Source organism: Haliotis cracherodii, unplaced genomic scaffold, assembly GCF_022045235.1.
Source record: "Haliotis cracherodii isolate W230 unplaced genomic scaffold, xgHalCrac1.p SCAF_3, whole genome shotgun sequence".
In the NCBI taxonomy this organism is placed as follows: domain Eukaryota; kingdom Metazoa; phylum Mollusca; class Gastropoda; order Lepetellida; family Haliotidae; genus Haliotis; species Haliotis cracherodii.
In genome coordinates, this window is record NW_027266286.1 from 22,225,459 (window position 1) to 22,243,704 (window position 18,246).

Below are 18,246 nucleotides of genomic sequence, written 5' to 3' on the forward strand. Positions count from 1 at the left end.
AATTTATCCATATAATTGTGTCAATAGCATGCACGTTATCTCCTCATATATATGCATAGATGCTGTAAACATATACATGTTGCTATGAAAAATCTTGGAATCCAAAGTAATTCAGCTTCTGAAAGACATCTTGTCACTTGACACGATGTTGAAACTGTGAGGGGAATCCCCGAATACCACTGACGTCATTTGGATGATTCTATTTATAGAAACATGAGCAACGAATTCATGCAAATGACACACTGAAACATTTCGTTCAGATTTGATGTTATCTGATTAAAAGCTTCGTAACATAAGTTATCTGTTCATTATTATATACGGTTTGAAATATATCAACATTGTGTCTATTGTAAACATTCAACAAGTGCAAGTACTCGTTACTCTTCAGGACGGAAGGAGGAAATGTTGCATTCCAATATGGCGGCGACAAAAGTTTTCGTCACAGACAAATATTGAGCAACAAATGATCACCTGCTGGCGATAGGATAACGCCTGGGACAATTTCTTACAGCCATTTATATGTTTCATAGACTGTTCCAGCAAAATGACAACAAATTACGAAAGTTCGTTGAAGACCTATCTAGCTAAGGTAAGTTTTGATGGCTTATTTTCTGTCTCGATAATCAATGGGTTTTTTAACTGAACTGAGAATTAGGGCTTATCAGTAGAGTCCCTGGACGAATGAACATATCTGATAGAGGTCATACACATTAGTTTACATTCAACTATTCAATATGTGTTCATTCTTTAAAATTAATTGCTTTCTTTTATTCTCCAGTATTTCAATATGACCAGGTTTTACCAACGAGTCTGTGTGAATGTGTACGTAAACAGTGGTCCTAGTAAAGGCAAGGAGTAATAAGGGTTTATCCGATCTACGTCGTTACATGCATAATACTTATGGACATTTTTCTCCCGTGAATCAATTACCATGTTAATGATTACCTTTTCCATGATGGCAATGGTAAACATTTCATTTCCTCTTTATCATAGGGTATAAACATGGCCCGTAATCATTATTTGTTGTGATTTTGTATATTTGCATGGAATTAGTCAAGTCTTGGGGTTTCAGACATACTGATTGTCATCCATGTTTGCATAATTATTTTTTTTTAAATTTGGTGTGGTGTGGTGAGAATAGAATGAATACACCAGAGCTCCAGATAAGCTGCATATCTGCGTGAAATACGCATCAGAAATGATGCAGTAAAATATAATCAAAGCGTATCAAATATGCAACGAACATTACAGATACGCTACAAAAATAAAATATGTGCATATCATCAAAATATTGTGAAGTAACCCTGCATATTCGATTAGCAAATCAGCAACTTATTTTGAAATTATAAATGGGCATTCCATCAACCTTGCCAAACTCCATGATGACAGTTACATCATGATCATTTGCCATCACACTTTCGTGTGGAAGTATTGCGGTATTTTTGAGTCCTATTAAGCTCTCAAACCCACATGACACCAGTTTGCAGGGACTAGATGAATAGTGTTTTTAAATATTTAACTTAAATACCCACATGTGTAAAAACTAGTGGGTAACAGAAATTTGAATACCCAGATAGAATTACTGATACCCAATGATTTTAAAATGCATGGGTAAAATACCCACAACACCAAAAGCTTATCTGGAGCTCTGATACACTCATTCACATACGTACACAGATCATGTAAACATATATATACACATGTCAATGTGTCAACCCAAACTGTCAAGTGTTGATAACTGTAGAAAGTTTTAATATTGATCGTCTTGATTTTCCAAAAAGTAAATGATATTGATTGATAATAAAAAATAAAGGGGTGACACCAGTTCTTAATAATAGTGTATGTAACCATGGTCATGGTAACATAACTAGATTTTGTGAGAAAACAGTCCTTCCAGATTTTAACTAATTTTGGGACTTGTGGTTATGTCCAAACCTAGTCAAGCCATGAACTACATATTCAACATTTTCAAAGACAAATGTAAATGTAGCCATGTTCATTTGTAGATTATACATTATATAATATAATTATACAGACGGATAAGTCTTCTGTGTACACAACAAGTGACTCATCAAGATAGACCGGGGTGGCTTGATCTAGTTCAGAGCTCCAGATAAGCTGTTGGTGTTGTGGGTATTTTACCCATGCATTTTAAAATCATTGGGCATGTTGGGTATCAGTAATTCTATCTGGGTATTCAAATTTCTGTTACCCACTAGTTTTTACACATGTGGGTATTTGAATTAAGTATTTCAAAACACTATTCATCTAGTCCCTGCAAACTGGTGTCATGTGAGTTCAAGTGCTTTAAAGGACTCAAAAATACCATGATACTTCCACACGAAAGTGTGATGGCAAATGATCATCGTGGAGTTTGGCAAGGTTGACGGCATGCCCGTTTATAATTTCAAAATAAGTTGTTGATTTGCTAATTGAATACGCAGGGTTACTTCAAAATATTTTGATGATTCGCACAAGTTTTATTTTTGTAGCATATCTGTTATCATGGTTATGTTCATTGCCTATTTGATACGCTTGGATTTTATTTTACTGCGTATTTCTGCATTTCTGATGTGTATTACGCAGATATGCAGCTTATCTGGAGCTCTGTAGTTTTAATGTGTATTGGAGACCCGGGTTCGATTCCCGACATGAGTACATTGTGTGAAGCCCATTTCTTGTGTCCCCCGCCGTGATATTGCTGGAATAATGTTAAAAGTGGCGTAAAACCATACTCACTCACTCACTCACTCACTCACTCCGACTGCAACACCTCTAATTTGCAAGAAATTACCGAAATCACTCATTAATCCAACACAGTCATCTGCCCGCGAGTTTACAGCCCGTGTTTTTTGCGTTACAAGTTTCAAACTTGCGACTTCCATTCCAGACTATGTTTTCAATGAATGTTGATACTAGTTAATTTCATTTATCCCACATAATCATATGCAACCAACCATGTCAGATTAACGTGACTTTACTCTATGTTAAGTACGAACATGATCACATTTACTTTCACATTGAGTACATGTATACCAATGTTGAGATAGGGTACCGTATTCGACGTAATAAGCGCCCAGAGTGCTCTCAAAATTAGAAATAGGGGCTCTTATTAGAATATTATGTTGGTGAAAAAAACAGAGTTGAAAGATAAATTTCGTGGTTTATAGTGACAGCCTGAAATGTTTATGTACGACAGATATATTTTTCAAAAATTTAATTGCCCATAATTAAGGATGCATATAACACCTGAGTTTGTATTATACGCGAATAAATAAGTCTTGTGTACCTTGATCAATCGGAAGGGATGCTAATTGGGATTGTTCACTAGCCAATATATCAGCAAATATCGCTGTGGGCGCTTATTAGAGCGGGGCGTTTATTACGTCGAATACGGTATTTCTCTCTGTTCCTCACTGGGTTGTACATGTGTTTCAGTACAAGCACCCTGAAGCAGCCAAGAGAGAGGTGACCAACATCCTGGGACAGTACCGTGACCTCCGACCCAGCCAAGACCACTTTGGTAAGTCTACAGACCCTCAAACACAAATACCGCACAGTGATATGTCCAGAGCTACAGATAAGCCGCGTATTTGCATAAAATACCCCCACCCCCACCCCCACCCCAAATATTCAAAACCCAATTACTTTCAATTAACTTGCATACAGCATGTACAGAAACGCATGCATTAAATGAAAAACTCAAATGTATAAAAACAGCTTGTGTAAATACCTTTGAAGCTTTTTCAGCATGCGTTCAAAGGATCTAATTTCTGAAACACAGTTATGAGCTAATTTTCTTTCCGAGTCAAGTCTATATATTTAGAACATTTATGAACATCTCAAACATTATTCATTTTTTTAAAATCTTAAAATGTTCACTAATTTTGGGAAAAAAACAATAGAGTGATGAATAGTTGAGTGAAAAAAAATTGGTTAGCCGATTAAAAATGTAATAACCCAATTAAAATAGAAACCCTAGAGTAATAACTCAATTGGTTATCAGGAGCTCTGTATGCCATAAGCAATATACGTCACACACCCTTCCCGCCCATCCACAAAGGAACAATATCATGAACTGATTCTGACTTTTTTTTGTTTCAGTGTTCAATGACGGCACTCAGAAACAGCTGCTCAACTTGGAGGGAACCATTCCAGTGCCATATAAAGGTGGGTGTGGCCTAGAGAGGGTGTGGCCTGGAGAGGTTGTGGCCCAGAGAGGGTGTGGCCCAGAGAGGGTGTGGCCTGGAGAGGGTGTGGCCCGGAGAGGGTGTGGCCCAGAGAGGGTGTGGTAGAGTATCTGCCTGGAGAGGAGAAGGTCCGGGGCTCAATCGGTGGCCCCGTCCTACCAAAAGATGGTACTTGTTGTTACCCTGTCTTGTGCTCGGCATTAAAGGGCTAAAAAACATGGACTGGTCGGCTCGGAGTCAGTATACTGTGTCTGAGTGGGGTATTCATGTTAAACTGTGGCATGGTGTCTCAGGGGGCTAGCACTATAAAATCGGCATCAGTCCGGACTAGAACAAGCAGCCCCATACACACACACATGCATGCATGTCGGTATGTAAGTGCAATAATCTTGAATGCGACGTCAAACCCCATCTCACCTCAACATATCCTGACGGTGTGGATCGTTGGCGACATATACATCACTAGATTGTCTGGTCAAGACTCAATTACTTACAGAAAGCCATCATAAAGGTGGAATATTGCTGAGTGCAGTGTTAATCAACAAACACCGGTTAGCTCCTTCCTCAATGGTGATATAGACTTTCAATGCTTGAGATGTTATCCAATAGCATTGACGTCCACATCACCCTCAGTGAGGAAGTGCTAACCAACTAATGTCACATGGGCCAAGCACACGGACCTGCCTTACTCAATGACGCAAAACCACGAACCAAGGCTTTCTCCACTCTCATCTGAATTGAATCGTCAAAACCTAGGCGAGCTCATGTGCAGAGGTTGTTACAAAGAACATCGACTAGCTAAAGAAATGGACATAACACATTTGAGTGGTATAGAGTTGGTTGGTTGGTTTGTTGTTTAACGCTGCACTCAGCAATATTCCAGCTGTATGACGGCGGTCTGTAAATAATCGAGTCTGGACTGGACAATCCAGTGATTGACATCATGAGCATCGATCCACGCATTTGGGATCGATGACATGCATCAACCAAGTCAGCGAGCCTGACCACCCGATCCCGTTAGTTGCCTTTTACGACAAGCATAGTCGCCTCTTACGGCAAACATTGGTTGCTGAAGACCTATTTTACCCCGGAATCTTCACAGGTCTGAGTGGTATAGAGAATTATATACACCTTGTTTGGCTGCAGGAAATGTGTACAACATCCCGGTGTGTATCTGGATCATGGACACCCACCCCTACAACCCACCCATGGCGTACGTCCGCCCCACCAGCTCCATGCAAATCAAACCTAACAGATACGTGGACGCCAACGGCAAGGTGGATCTGCCCTACCTCAGAGAGTGGAAATATGTGAGTGAACGTTTGGGGGGATTTCAGGCCAAGAATTATTCCTTTGTAATTTCATATTCATTTGCTGATATGTCATATATTTACAGGGGCGGTCGGGTAGCCTAGTGGTTAAAGCGTTCGCTCGTCACGCCGAAGACCCGGGTTCAATTCCCGACATGGGTACAATGTGTGAAGCCCATTTCTGGTGTCCCTCGCCGTGATATTGCTGGAATATTGCTAAAAGCGGCGTAAAACCATACTCACTCACTCATATATTTACATAAATATTTTTAAGTATTGAAAGTTAAACAAGGTTAACATGCTTAAGAGAGTTAAAAAAAAGTGTGGAACTCAAAAACAAATAATAATCATAATTGTAATTCATTAGGCTCTGCATATATTTGCTTTGATCATTAAACAGTCTGCTCCAAAAAATTGTAAGACTTTTTCCCCAAACTTGTATTTGGCATTTTTTTCAGTACATTTTAGTCTTAGTATATTGACTAGCATCAGTTTAGTTTATTAGACCAAGGCCTACTTGCACAAATCGATTTTAGCGCTAAGATGATTGTAACTCCCATACTTTTACATAGGCTTATGATAATCTTGTGCTAAGATCGCTTTGTGCAAGTGGGCTCTGAAGAAATATTACTAGAATCAGGCTTCGGGCTAGTGGCTAAGATTGCAGACTGTTAAGTGTGGACTTTTGAAAATGTAGTCCATCCTCAAAAGAGCCCTGCAACAATCTCATTAAAATCAGATCTTTGTTCTCACTATCGCTAAACAAAGATCTGAGGACATCCCATTAAGGGTCACGTCAGAATGACCTTTCTTCCAACCAATCAGAGCGTCGCTTACCAGATCATGATAGTGACAGTCGGAATGTGTTTTCTAACCATGCAACCACGAAATATTTAACAGAGGGTATTCCGAACGACAGTTGCGGGTTTTATGATTATACCCATACAATCCAGGCCATCTGTAAGCCATTCCAGAATGTTCTTCTTATCAGTTTTAATTTTTTTAATCGAGAATACATCAAAATATGTTTCGAAGCCTAGTCGCCAGTTTGAAACTAGTGTTGTAAAGCTCGAGAAAGCTGCCGTCTGATTGACTAATGTCGATTTCTTGTCAGTCATTTCATTGGTCGGTCAAAATTTGCGAAAGGTCGTTCTGACGTGACCCGTAATGGGATGTCCTCAGATCTTTGTTTAGCGGTAGCGAAAACTAAGATCTGATTTTAATGAGATTGAGCCCTGCAATGACAACTGAATGTGTGGATTTTCTGATTAGGTTCTCTCAGCTTTGGGCTGTCTGTAAAGCTACTTCTGTTCCACATGGAGCCCGGGGATCAGTAGTGTGCTGATGGCTGGTTGTTTTATGCATGCTTTGGTTACTCACTAGAGTCTGGTACCTTTCCTCTCCAGACTGGATCCGATCTGCTGAGTCTCATCCAGATTCTCATCTTCTCGTTCGGGGAGGAGTGTCCTGTGTTTTCCCGACACGCCCCATCACAGCCCCCACCTTACCCCATGGGTCAGGGCGGGGGAGGAGGACCCCCCATGGGGGGACAGCCCCCGTACCCCACAGGTCAAGGTAGGTATTGCACCACCACCCATATGCATACTGTGACCGGACAATAGGTTATATGTTAGTGGCATATACCCAGTTTTTATTACCAAACAGGCAGTGGGGTAGCCTAGTGGTTAAAGCGTTCACTTGTTATGGCGAAGACCCGAGCTTGATTCCCTGCATGTAGGGCACGGATGGCCCTGTCGTCTAAGGCGCCGCGATTCGCTGTGCAGAGTTGCATCCCTTGGGAACGCCAGAAACCTATGATTGTGGGTTCGAATCCAGGTTCGCCCCGATTATGTTTCTAAGTTTGTCAGCACCATACCCATGCTCGTGGGTTTCACAGAAGTGGTAAATGTCTCAGACCTGCATCACTTTGGGCTTTCCTCCCACATTAAGCTGACTCGCCGTGATATAACTGGAATACTGTTAAAAGCGGCGTTAAACCCAACTCACGCACTGATTCCCTACATGGATACAATATGTGAAGCCCATAATCTAGTGTCCCCTGCCGTGATATTGCTGGAATATTGCTATAAGCAGCGTAAAACCATACTCACTGACTCACTTAAGTACCAGAAAACAACATTGTAGAAATTAGGGTAAACACATGGTGAAAGTGTAGTAGCAACTGCTTAATAAACCCAAACATAAGTGATGATGAAATGTGATGTTGCAGTGAACATGCCGATGCCTGGAGCAGCACATGGAGGAAGCAATCCCCCCTACCCCCCTTACTCCGGTGGGCAGCCTGGCTACCCCAGTACCGGCTACCCTCCTTACCCTGCACAAGGGGGTGGAGGATACCCCCCTCAGGGGGGGCAGAATTACGGGGGCTTCCAGGGCTACCCCAGCCAAGGCCAGGGTTACACTGGCGGCAGTCAGGGCCAGTATCCACCCTACTCCTACGGCAGCGGTTCCAACCCCCCCTACCCTCCCTCTACAGCAGCGTATCCAGCAACATCGGCGGCAACAAGTAAGTCTGATTGTTTGTATATGTGACCGTCTCCTCAGTTCACGATTGGATGTGCTATGTGACACGATCGTTATTTTGGATAAAACTTTTAAAAATTGATTTAACAAAATGTATTTATTTATTTGAAAATCCAAAAATGTTCCTGTTATAAACAGATTAGTTATGCTGTCATTAATAATTTGTTTATTCTGATGATTTCATTGTGTACATTTTATCCAGATTAACAAGGATCCACTGTACACATGATCAAAGCGCTCAGAACATATTTATTTTGTCAAATGTAGCTCTCAATAAATGCATGTATTATAAATATCCCCCGCCTCGAAGTAAGGGGGAGAAAACGTCAATCTATCCATCCATCTGTCCATCCATACACTTCACAAAGGGGACAATTTTGTCAAAAACTTTTAAAGTCAGAGAAATGAAATTTTACATACTGATGTTACTGGTCATGATCTAAAATGAGTTCTAAATTCATTTTATACCAAGTTATGTCCCTTGATCCGTGCTTTTCAGCTTAGAGGATACTGCGTGAAATGGGGACAAGTTTTCTCAGTAACCACTGAAGTAAAATGAATGAAAGTTTGCATGCTTATCTAAGAGATACTTGTCAAGACTGAGTTCGATAATTGGCTCCGTAAATATATTTTTTACAGAGTTACAGCCCTTGATCCATGTTTTTTACTTGCTGCATAGTGTCTGCAATTAGCTTATCTAAGAGATACTTCTCAAGACTGAGTTATTTTTTCCAGGGGTCTTTTGTGTGTATTAATTTTACCTTTAATCTTTTTTTCTGATGGCGTAAAGCAGCACCCTTAAGGCTCTATAGGACTCATTTTTATAGTTTATATTCACTACTATATGAACAAACAAAACTGTAATGTGCCTCATGGCAGAGGATAGTGATGGCTTTCCCCTTATTATATCTCTTCCTGAATAGCAGCCACGGGTGGCCCAGTTGCCTAGGGCGCCATGATTCGCTGTACAGAATTGTGTCCCTTTGGCACGCAAGAAACCTATGGTTGTGGGTTGGAATCCCAGTTCGGCCTGATTATGTTTCTAGGTTTATCAGCACCATACCCGTGCTCATGGGTTTCACCGAAGTAGTAATGTCTGAGACCTGCATCACTTCGGACTTTCCTCCCACGTTAAGCTGATACACCGCGATATAACTGGAATACATGTACTGTTAAAAGCGGCGTTAAACCCAACTCACTCACTATTAGATGTTTACTAAAGTGAATACAACAGGGGCTGTCCCAATATCCGTCTGTTGTTCCATCAAGCCAGCAATATCCATCTGTCATTCCATCGAGCCAGCAATATCCGTCTGTCATTCCATCAAGCCAGCCTCATGCTCCTGTCCTTGTTTGTGTCCAGCAACTAGCACAGCGGCAGGTCGACCTGGAACCGGCACCGTGACGGAGGCTCACATCCGGGCCTCACTCCTCTCGGCAGTAGAAGACAAGATGCGCAGGAGGCTGAGAGAAACATTTGCTCAGGCACAGGTTAGTTGCTAAGCATCCGGTTTAGAATTTATCTTCAGCATGCTTGTAGTAAAAGGAATTGGATGGAACTGGGTGGTCAGGTTCACTGACTTGGTTGATACATTTATCATATCCCAATTCCGTAGATTGATTCTGATGTCAACCACTGGATTGTCTGGTCCAGATTTGATTAGTTACATACTGCCATTGTATTCCTGGAATATTGCTGAGTGTGGCGTTAAACAACAAACAAACAAACAAAAAAGATGTGGCAATATATTCAGTGATCTGTTTGTTTGTTTGTTTGTTTGATGGCGGTCTGTAAATAATCGTGTCTGAACCAGACAATCCAGTGACTGACATCATGAGCATTGATCCAACCAAGTCAGAGAGCCTGACCAAGCTGATCCCTTTAGTCACCTCTTATGACAAGCATGGGTTGCTGAAGACCTATTCTACCCCGGATCTTAAACAGGTTTTCAGTGATCTGAGAAAGCTTTACCCAAAAACAAGTTCTAACATGAGGATTAAATGTCATTGTACCATTTTACTCGGATGACATGGATCCTTGCTCATGCTATCAACCACTGGTTTGCATTGCTCAGATGTGATTATTTACAGGTTGCTGGAATATTGCTGTATATCAAAACTACTTAATGAACTCACATTTGCTCAGATAAACTTTTGTAGTGAGCTAGTTATTACATGTACTGTCACCATAGCAACACAAGTCAGGGCAAAAAGAAACAGCTTAGGCAGGACTATGTTCTAATGTGTACCAGAACACAACTATAGTCTGGAAGGTAATTTAAGGTACCAACGTTGACTACAGTATCTGAACAACTATCTGACCTGCTCCAGTCAAAGTTGGTATGAGATTATTAAACAGTCATACATATTGGATATTACATTTAAAGACAATCGGTGCATGAATAAAAAATCTGTCTATTTAGCTATCACTCTATTTCGTCAACAACCAGACCTGTTCGTCACGGGTGGAACGAGCATTCATTGAAACCGCCATCCGCATAATGCTACCCCTGCATCACAGGGCCATATGACACAGTTGAACCAATCAACTCAACTCGAAAGGGTGCACGGGAATCACACACGTCGAGACGCCCAAGGCTAACACCGTATTCGTGCGTGCGTGATTCCTGTGCACCCTACTGTAGTAAAGGTGGGTACCTTAAATTACCTTCCAGACTTTACTGTTGTTGATGTTGCAGGCCGAGATGGAGGTGCTGAAGAAGACGCAGTCGGACCTAATGAGTGGCAAGGAGAGGCTGGAGAGGATGGTGCGCGACCTTGAGACAGAGAAGGTGAATACCTTGTCATTTAGACCCGGAATACCTTCACAGATTACAGTCCCTCTCAAAGTTTATCTACCCTCTATAAAAGACATCTGGGTCACCTGACAAGATACTTCATGTAAATGACCAATAGGTGTGACATACAAGTTGTGACTCCATCAGGAACGCCACTTTCTCCAAGGGCCATGAGCAGACAGTGCTAAGACCATTGTAGCTCCCATGTTTTAACATAGGCCTTCAATAGCACTAAAATCTCTTGGTGTAAGTGAGTCCAGTTATTCCTCATATTCTACAAGTTTCTTTCTATGATGATGAGGGCAGCGGTAGAAATTGGCAGTGGTCCAAGATTCCTTGCCAAACTGCCCAATAGTTAAGGTATCATAAGGACTAGTAGAAATTTTCCCTTTGTTTGGGCTTTGCTACATGTTATTATAAGGACTAGTGGACTAAAACTGTTTATTTCTATCACTGTGAGAGGTAGGTGGGGTGGTCAAGTGGTTAATGTGAAGGCCAATGCCTAGAATGGAATTCCAAGATGGGTACAATGTAACGAACTCATTTCTGGTGTTCCCTGCTGTGATATTGCTGGAATATTGCTACAAGTGGCATAAAAAGATACACTCACTCTGTGATGATGACACATCAGCCATGTTTTTTTTTACATCTTTGTTTCCTGTTGTTTTTTAATGTACACCATGGGGGGTGCACAGGTGGCCCAGTCGTCTAAGGCGCCGCAATTCTTTGTGCAGAGTTGTGTCCCTTGGGCACGCCACAAACCTATGGTTGTGGCTTTGAATCCCGGTTCGCCCCGATTATGTTTCTAGGTTTGTCAGCACCATACCCGTGCCCGAGGGTTTCACCGAAGTGGTACATGTCTGAGACCTGCATCACTTCGGGCTTTCCTCCCACATTAAGCTGACACGCCGCGATATAACTGGAATACTGTTAAAAGTGGTGATAAACCCAACTCACTCACTGCTGTGTCCATGTTTGTAGGAGGAGATTGATCGGAACATCCAGCTGCTGAACCAGAAGGATGTTGAGGTGAAGGATGCCCTGCGCAAACTGGAGTCCAATGATCAACTAGAAATTGACGATGCTGTTGTCACGACAACACCACTATACAGACAGTGAGTACTGATGACAACACTTTCCTATGAAGTTGACCCATGAAGATCAGGGGTAGAAAAGGTCTTCAGTAACCCATGCTTGCTGTAACAGGCACATATGCTTGTCGTAAGAGGTGACTAACAGGATCGGATGGTCAGGCTTGTAGACTTGGTTGATGCAAGTCATCGTATTCTAGTTGTATGTATCAATGCTCATGAAATCAATCACTGGATTGTCTGGTCCAGACTGGATTATTTACTGACGGCATTACAGAACAAACAAACAAATACTATGAAGGATGTTGCCATGACATCACCACTATACAGACAGTGAGTACTGATGACGTCAGTTTACGATGACCCCGCCATGATATTGCTGAAACAATTGCTAAAAGCGGCGTACTCACCGTACTCACTCACCCACTTTATGATGAGGGATGTTATTTCTATCCATGGCCAGGCAGATCCTGCTTCCACAAAGGAACACAACTCCCTGGTTTTCCTGTGCCCCTTGTGGTCAAAGGCACCGCAAATCCCTGGCCAGAGATACTCCACCATGTTAATGACAAGGCCTGACTGCTCCCTATGCATGCTATGAGTAAAGTCTGCATCAAAACTCTATCAAAGTCTCTTAGATCACACTCTATTTGGGAGCACAGGTGGCCCAGTCGTCTTAAGCGCCATGAATTGCTGTGCTCTGAAATCGAAATCCGATTTGAAACTGTCATGCAGATTTAGGTCGATTGGATGATTTGCAAAGCATGTGGACCGCTAACTCGTTGTCAATAGATACTTTCTAAATCTTTTCATGTTTTTAATCAAGGTGCTCACGTGATTTGATGCACTTCGCGATGTAAGACTCGTTTTATCACAATATATAGACCTTGATTATCGATCAGATCGTCTTGACTGGGTGCCACCGTTTTGTTTGAAACAAATGCAAGTGATACGAGAGTTGGAATCTGATTGGTCCATAGGAGAGGCATAGAAGGGACATAACTCTTAATAGCCACTGATGGCGCTACGATCAAGCCCAGTAATTCCAGGCTAGTTCGGCAAGGGTGGAAACTGGACTTTTAAAGTCAATTAACTCTCTTGCCTCGGGAAGATGGTTAAACTGCATCATGGTATCTCAGTGGGCTAGTACTATAAACCTGCGTAAGTCCGGACTAGTACAAGCAGCCACACACACAAACATGCACGTCGTTATACAAGTGCAATAATCTTGACGCAACATTAAACCCCTTTTCACCTCACCTCACATTGGTAAGATTTAACTTTACATCAGCAATGTTTCCACTATGTAGCAACAGGGACAACACCCATCACCAATACATCAAAGTTAAGTATCACAGAGCTCCAGATAAGCTTTTGGTGTTGTGGGTATTTTACCCATGCATTTTAAAATCATTGGGTATCAGTAATTCTATCTGGGTATTCAAATTTCTGTTACCCACTAGTTTTTACACATGTGGGTATTTAAGTTAAATATTTAAAAATACTATTCACTATAGGTCTCCCGTAGAGATTCTGGTTTAGAATAGGTCTCAAACAACCCATGCTGGTTGTGAAAGGTCCCCAACTGGATCAGTTGGTCAGGCTTGTGACTTGGTTGATAGCCTTTCCTCATACCCCGATGGCGTGGATTGTTGCTCACAATATCGATAAGTGGATTGTCTGGTCCAGACTCAGTATTTCCAGACCTCCATATTGCTGAGTGTGGCGTTAAACAGCAAACAAACATACCATAATAGCTATTGGCAATTTCATCTGTGGAATATATATTATATCTGTGGATTATATAGTTATATTAAAGATCAGGGGGTTTATGAAGAACGATAAACCTTGAACATTTAATTGAAAACTTATGATCGGAAATAGTAACATGCATAAATATTTTAAATAATGACAACATTGGTGTATAATGATAAATTTATTAATCTGAAAAATACTATCATACAAGTGTATCCCGTGGACAAGCCAGCTCCTTTCTACCATGAAGGTTTGGTTTTGGTTTGGTTTGTTGTTTAACGCCGCACTCAACAATATTCCAGCTATATGACGGCTACTACCATGAAGGGGCGGTCGGGTAGCCTAGTGGTTAAAGCATTTGCTCGTCACACCGAAGACCCGGGTTCGATTCCTGACATGGGTACAGTGTGTCAAGCCCATTTCTGGTGTCCCCCGCCGTGATATTGCTGGAATATTGCTAAAAGCGGCGTAAAACCATATTCACTCACTCCTTTCTACCATGTACAGAATCTTTTTTCTGGGCCTCAAAATTTGGCTTATCTGGGGACATAGACGGTACTATAGAACCGTCTGTTGATCACTGTGTATGGATCTCTCCCTGTGTTGCAGGTTACTGAATGCCTTCGCTGAGGAACAGGCTATAGAGGACACAGTGTACTACCTGGGGGAAGCACTGCGCAAAAATGTCGTGGATTTAGAAGTCTTTCTTAAGGTTTGTCTGAAATCAACATCTGAAATCCCCTTGAACTGTGGTGCTAGCTCACTACATATAGTTATACACACACTAATGCAGGGGTCCGGAAACCGTCATATGCGCCGGACATGTCCGATTGGGAATCTCAAATGTCCGGTTTAAAATATTGCTTACCGGACATTTTAAAAAGTATTGTCCGGACATTCTTAAATTTCGACCGGACATGATTAACAGTTAGGACTGAGCAGTTTCTGTCTGCAGTTGCAACACAATGAAGATTAACTACACTGACAAGCTTTGTTTGTTTTGATTGCTGTAAATACATCGTACCTACATGATAGTCCAATCGGTCAATCACTGTAATAGGCAATAAATTGAGTTGACACTGATTAATCGAGGATTAATTACTGAGAACATCTTGTAAATTTAAGTGAAAGGTGTTTACAACTGTACATAAATACCTTGCATCATTGATGTACCTCATTATCCTCACAATGCTACGATACTAGCCTCAGACAAGTAGCGAAAGCATGACGATAGCCAGTCGACCGATGCAGATCAGTCGAGCGGATCTGCCATACCCTCCAAGTCTGGACGATCATTTTGTAAGTCGTGGCTAACGACTTTCACTTGGTTGACATACAATGAGGATTTGCAGATTTTATTGTTTTCAGTAGCTAGTCGTATATTGAATCTTGATTGACCGCCATTTTGCTTTCTCGGATGATCGATATCAATTTTTTTTATGGTCAATAATTAAGTACAGATGAAAAAAGTATTCAAATAACTATTGCTATCAACGATATTTTAGTATTTGTGATTAAATTATCTGTCTTGTTTTTAAAAAAATCTTTAGTTTAAAAAAAACCTTTTCCCGTGAGGTCACATGATAACCAAATATGGGATAATAGTCTCGATCCAAATGTTACAACGCGTACACTTGAGCAGACTCATGAATATAACTCATGAATATTAATTAGACCGTTCGCTACGTTAACAGATCGTTATTATAACAGAAACAAACGTATGTTTTCCATGTATATCTAAAATATTATTTGTTATTAATTGTCCGGTGAATTAAACAATTTAAATTGAAACAATTCATAATTCATCATATTATGACTACGTAAACTTGTACTGTGTGAAAAGTCGTACTAAAATACGCTATTTGAAGGGGGCGTGGCCTAAATGCAAATGTCCGATTGGGATTTTAAATTTTCCGGACCCCTGCACTAATGTGAACACTTTGTTTTGGTAAATTTGTTATGTTACTTCCATGATATTTAAGAAAAGGAACAAGATAAAAGTTGTTTGATGTGTTTTGCTGAAACAGCTGTATGTAAAGCAGACTTACCTTGTTTTTAGACTTTTGTAAAATATTTTCCAAATGGTGATATATTTTAGGTTAAAAAAAAATAGTCTTGGTTCTCAGGCGCCGCCTGCATCATCATAAAGTCTGCCACATGTTTCATTTTTTATTTCCATTTTCAAAAAAAAATAAAAAAATCCTAATACATGTACTAAAAAAAAATGTGATCTAATATAGCATGCAGTTACTTCCCTTTACATGCCCGCTGCTTTCCTACTGTCGAATGTTATGGTCATTGTGGCAATTGGAGTTTGTATCCTAGTTTATGAAGGGAGACCCTTTCCCAGGTTGATGGTACACAACTGTATATTTGGTTACATATAAGCCAAAAGAAAATGGAAAAAAAACACCCGCACACATGATTTTTTAAAAATTCATTGCCTTAGAACCAAGGTGTGGCTGCAGTTGTTGCAGTGGCTGCAGTAGTTGCTGTGGCTGCAGTTGTTGCTGTGGCTGAGTATTTCAGGCCTCAGTATTATGGAGAAATTGTTTCATTAAAATGCTGACGTTTGTTCAGTGTCTGTCTTTGTTAACATATAAAACGGTGGAGTGTACATTCAGGTGAGCTACAGCGGCCTGGCACTCTATTCATAGTTAATATGTACATATACTTATGATTGCTTATGTCTTCTCTTACAGCAAGTCCGAGAGTTGTCAAGAAAACAGTTCCTTCTACGAGCATTGATTCAGAAATGTCGAGAAAAGGCTGGGTTGCCTCCCTTGGCTTAGCCTACCCCACTTGAAACTAAGCTTCTCAATGACTGTGGTCAACTATGCTATCGACCCAATGAAAAGAAATGGTTATTGGCTGATATACTGTCACGAAGACCAAGTCAGTATCAAGCTATTTGATCTGCAAGTCACATGATCACAACCTAACCAAACTCATCACAATCGGTCTCAAGATTAACAAACTTCAATATTTTACATCTATGTTTTCTTAATTATATGAAAAATATTTTCTCATGGCCCTGTGGACAGAAATATGTGAAGGTAGTTTGTTTTTGATAATCTAAGTTAAAACTCTATTTTGACGTAAATGTTGTATAATATCGAGAGTTCGGAAAGGTCAGTGCATTTAAACATCTCCGTGGTCAGTGTCCGCACTGGTCAGGTGAAACAGGATCTCCGATAAGATGGTCCTCCGGATACAAGGCTTGTTAAGCTTGTAACTGACTAATGTACAGATGGTTGTAAATAATGTTCCATTGGGAGTTCTGTACTGAATTCCTATGCCTAGCTACAGTAAAAAGTGATTAACAGGATCAGGTGGTCAGGTTCAGTCACTTGGTTGATGCATGTCATCGTATCCCAATTGTGTTGATTGATGCTCATAATGTCAATCAATGGATTGTTTGGCCCAGACTCGATCAGTTGCAGACCGTTGTCATATAGCTGGAATATTGCTGAGTGCTGGGTTAAACAAACAAATGCTATCTACAGTGGAACCCCCTTAATCAGGACAGTATCATTCCAGTAAAATCATCCGGATTAACAAATTTCCAGATTAACAGATCGTTGATATGAAGCAATGCCGTTTTCAAAGTAAGTCGACATCTATAACATTAATGGTCTAGGATGCAAAAATTCTGGATTAACAGGGTCCTGGTTGACAGGGTTTGACTGTATACAATTTGGAGGGAGACATGTTCTTTGCGTGTCCCTTCTTTTGGTATGTATTCCTTATCAAACATGTGATGGACGTACAACAGCTTATGCTCTTATTCCTGCATAATGATAGACTGGCAAGAAGGCTCTACCCAAAGATGGACAAGTGAGTTAAAATTTATCATGTTAATCAATTTTATTTCAGTGTTGATAATGAGGTGGTTTGATAAATCTGATTATTACTTTGTAATCACTGTACAGCGTGTAAATATATCAATATATTTAGATCTTTGTCAGGTCATTTTTTATCATATGTCAACAGGGTTGAGAAACTATGCTTTAAGCACCCTGATGTGTAAACATGTACCTATAAACAACATTTTTGTTTATTTATTTTGTTTTAGATCTAGGGTGAGATATGATTTCAAGGCTGATTTCTTCATGTATATTTACATATATAATTTTGTATTTTATCACCTGCTGTAAAATTCTGTGAAATAAATTGAGAAATAGTTCACATACATAAACCCAGAATGTTGTTATATGCATTCATCATCTTGCTGTCGACACAAAAGACCAGTATCCTAGCTCAGTGGGCTACGTGCTTGTCACTGTGCAGTGAGCCTGTGTTCGCTTCTCGTTGTGGTGGCTGGGGTCACTCGTTTGTCTCTGGCTGCCATGAGCTGTTAGCAGCAGGTTTTGTTTGCTGTGACTCTTAGTTGCTGGGATTGCTCGGTTTGATGTGACTGATGTAGTCAACATTGCTGCAATAGTTGCTGTAAATGTTGTTGCTGCTGTGAATGCTGTAACCGACATGACTAGTAGTTGCTGTGGAATCAGTAGTTGCTGTGGCTGCAGTAGTGGCTGTGGATGCAGTTGTTGCTGTG

General features: G+C 40.7%; 1 protein-coding gene across 1 annotated transcript; it reads left to right on the top strand.

The window, feature by feature from the left end:
- The first annotated feature begins 256 nt into the window (after window positions 1–256).
- On the top strand, window positions 257–18,194 carry LOC139474882 (tumor susceptibility gene 101 protein-like). The gene is made up of 11 exons (XM_071258072.1): window positions 257–589; window positions 3,439–3,523; window positions 4,105–4,170; window positions 5,337–5,500; window positions 6,907–7,075; window positions 7,731–8,027; window positions 9,408–9,535; window positions 10,744–10,836; window positions 11,824–11,957; window positions 14,298–14,400; window positions 16,391–18,194. The coding sequence occupies exons 1-11, from the start codon at window positions 545–547 to the stop codon at window positions 16,478–16,480; spliced, it is 1,374 nt and encodes a 457-aa protein (XP_071114173.1). The 5' UTR covers window positions 257–544; the 3' UTR covers window positions 16,481–18,194.
- The last annotated feature ends 52 nt before the right edge of the window (window positions 18,195–18,246 follow it).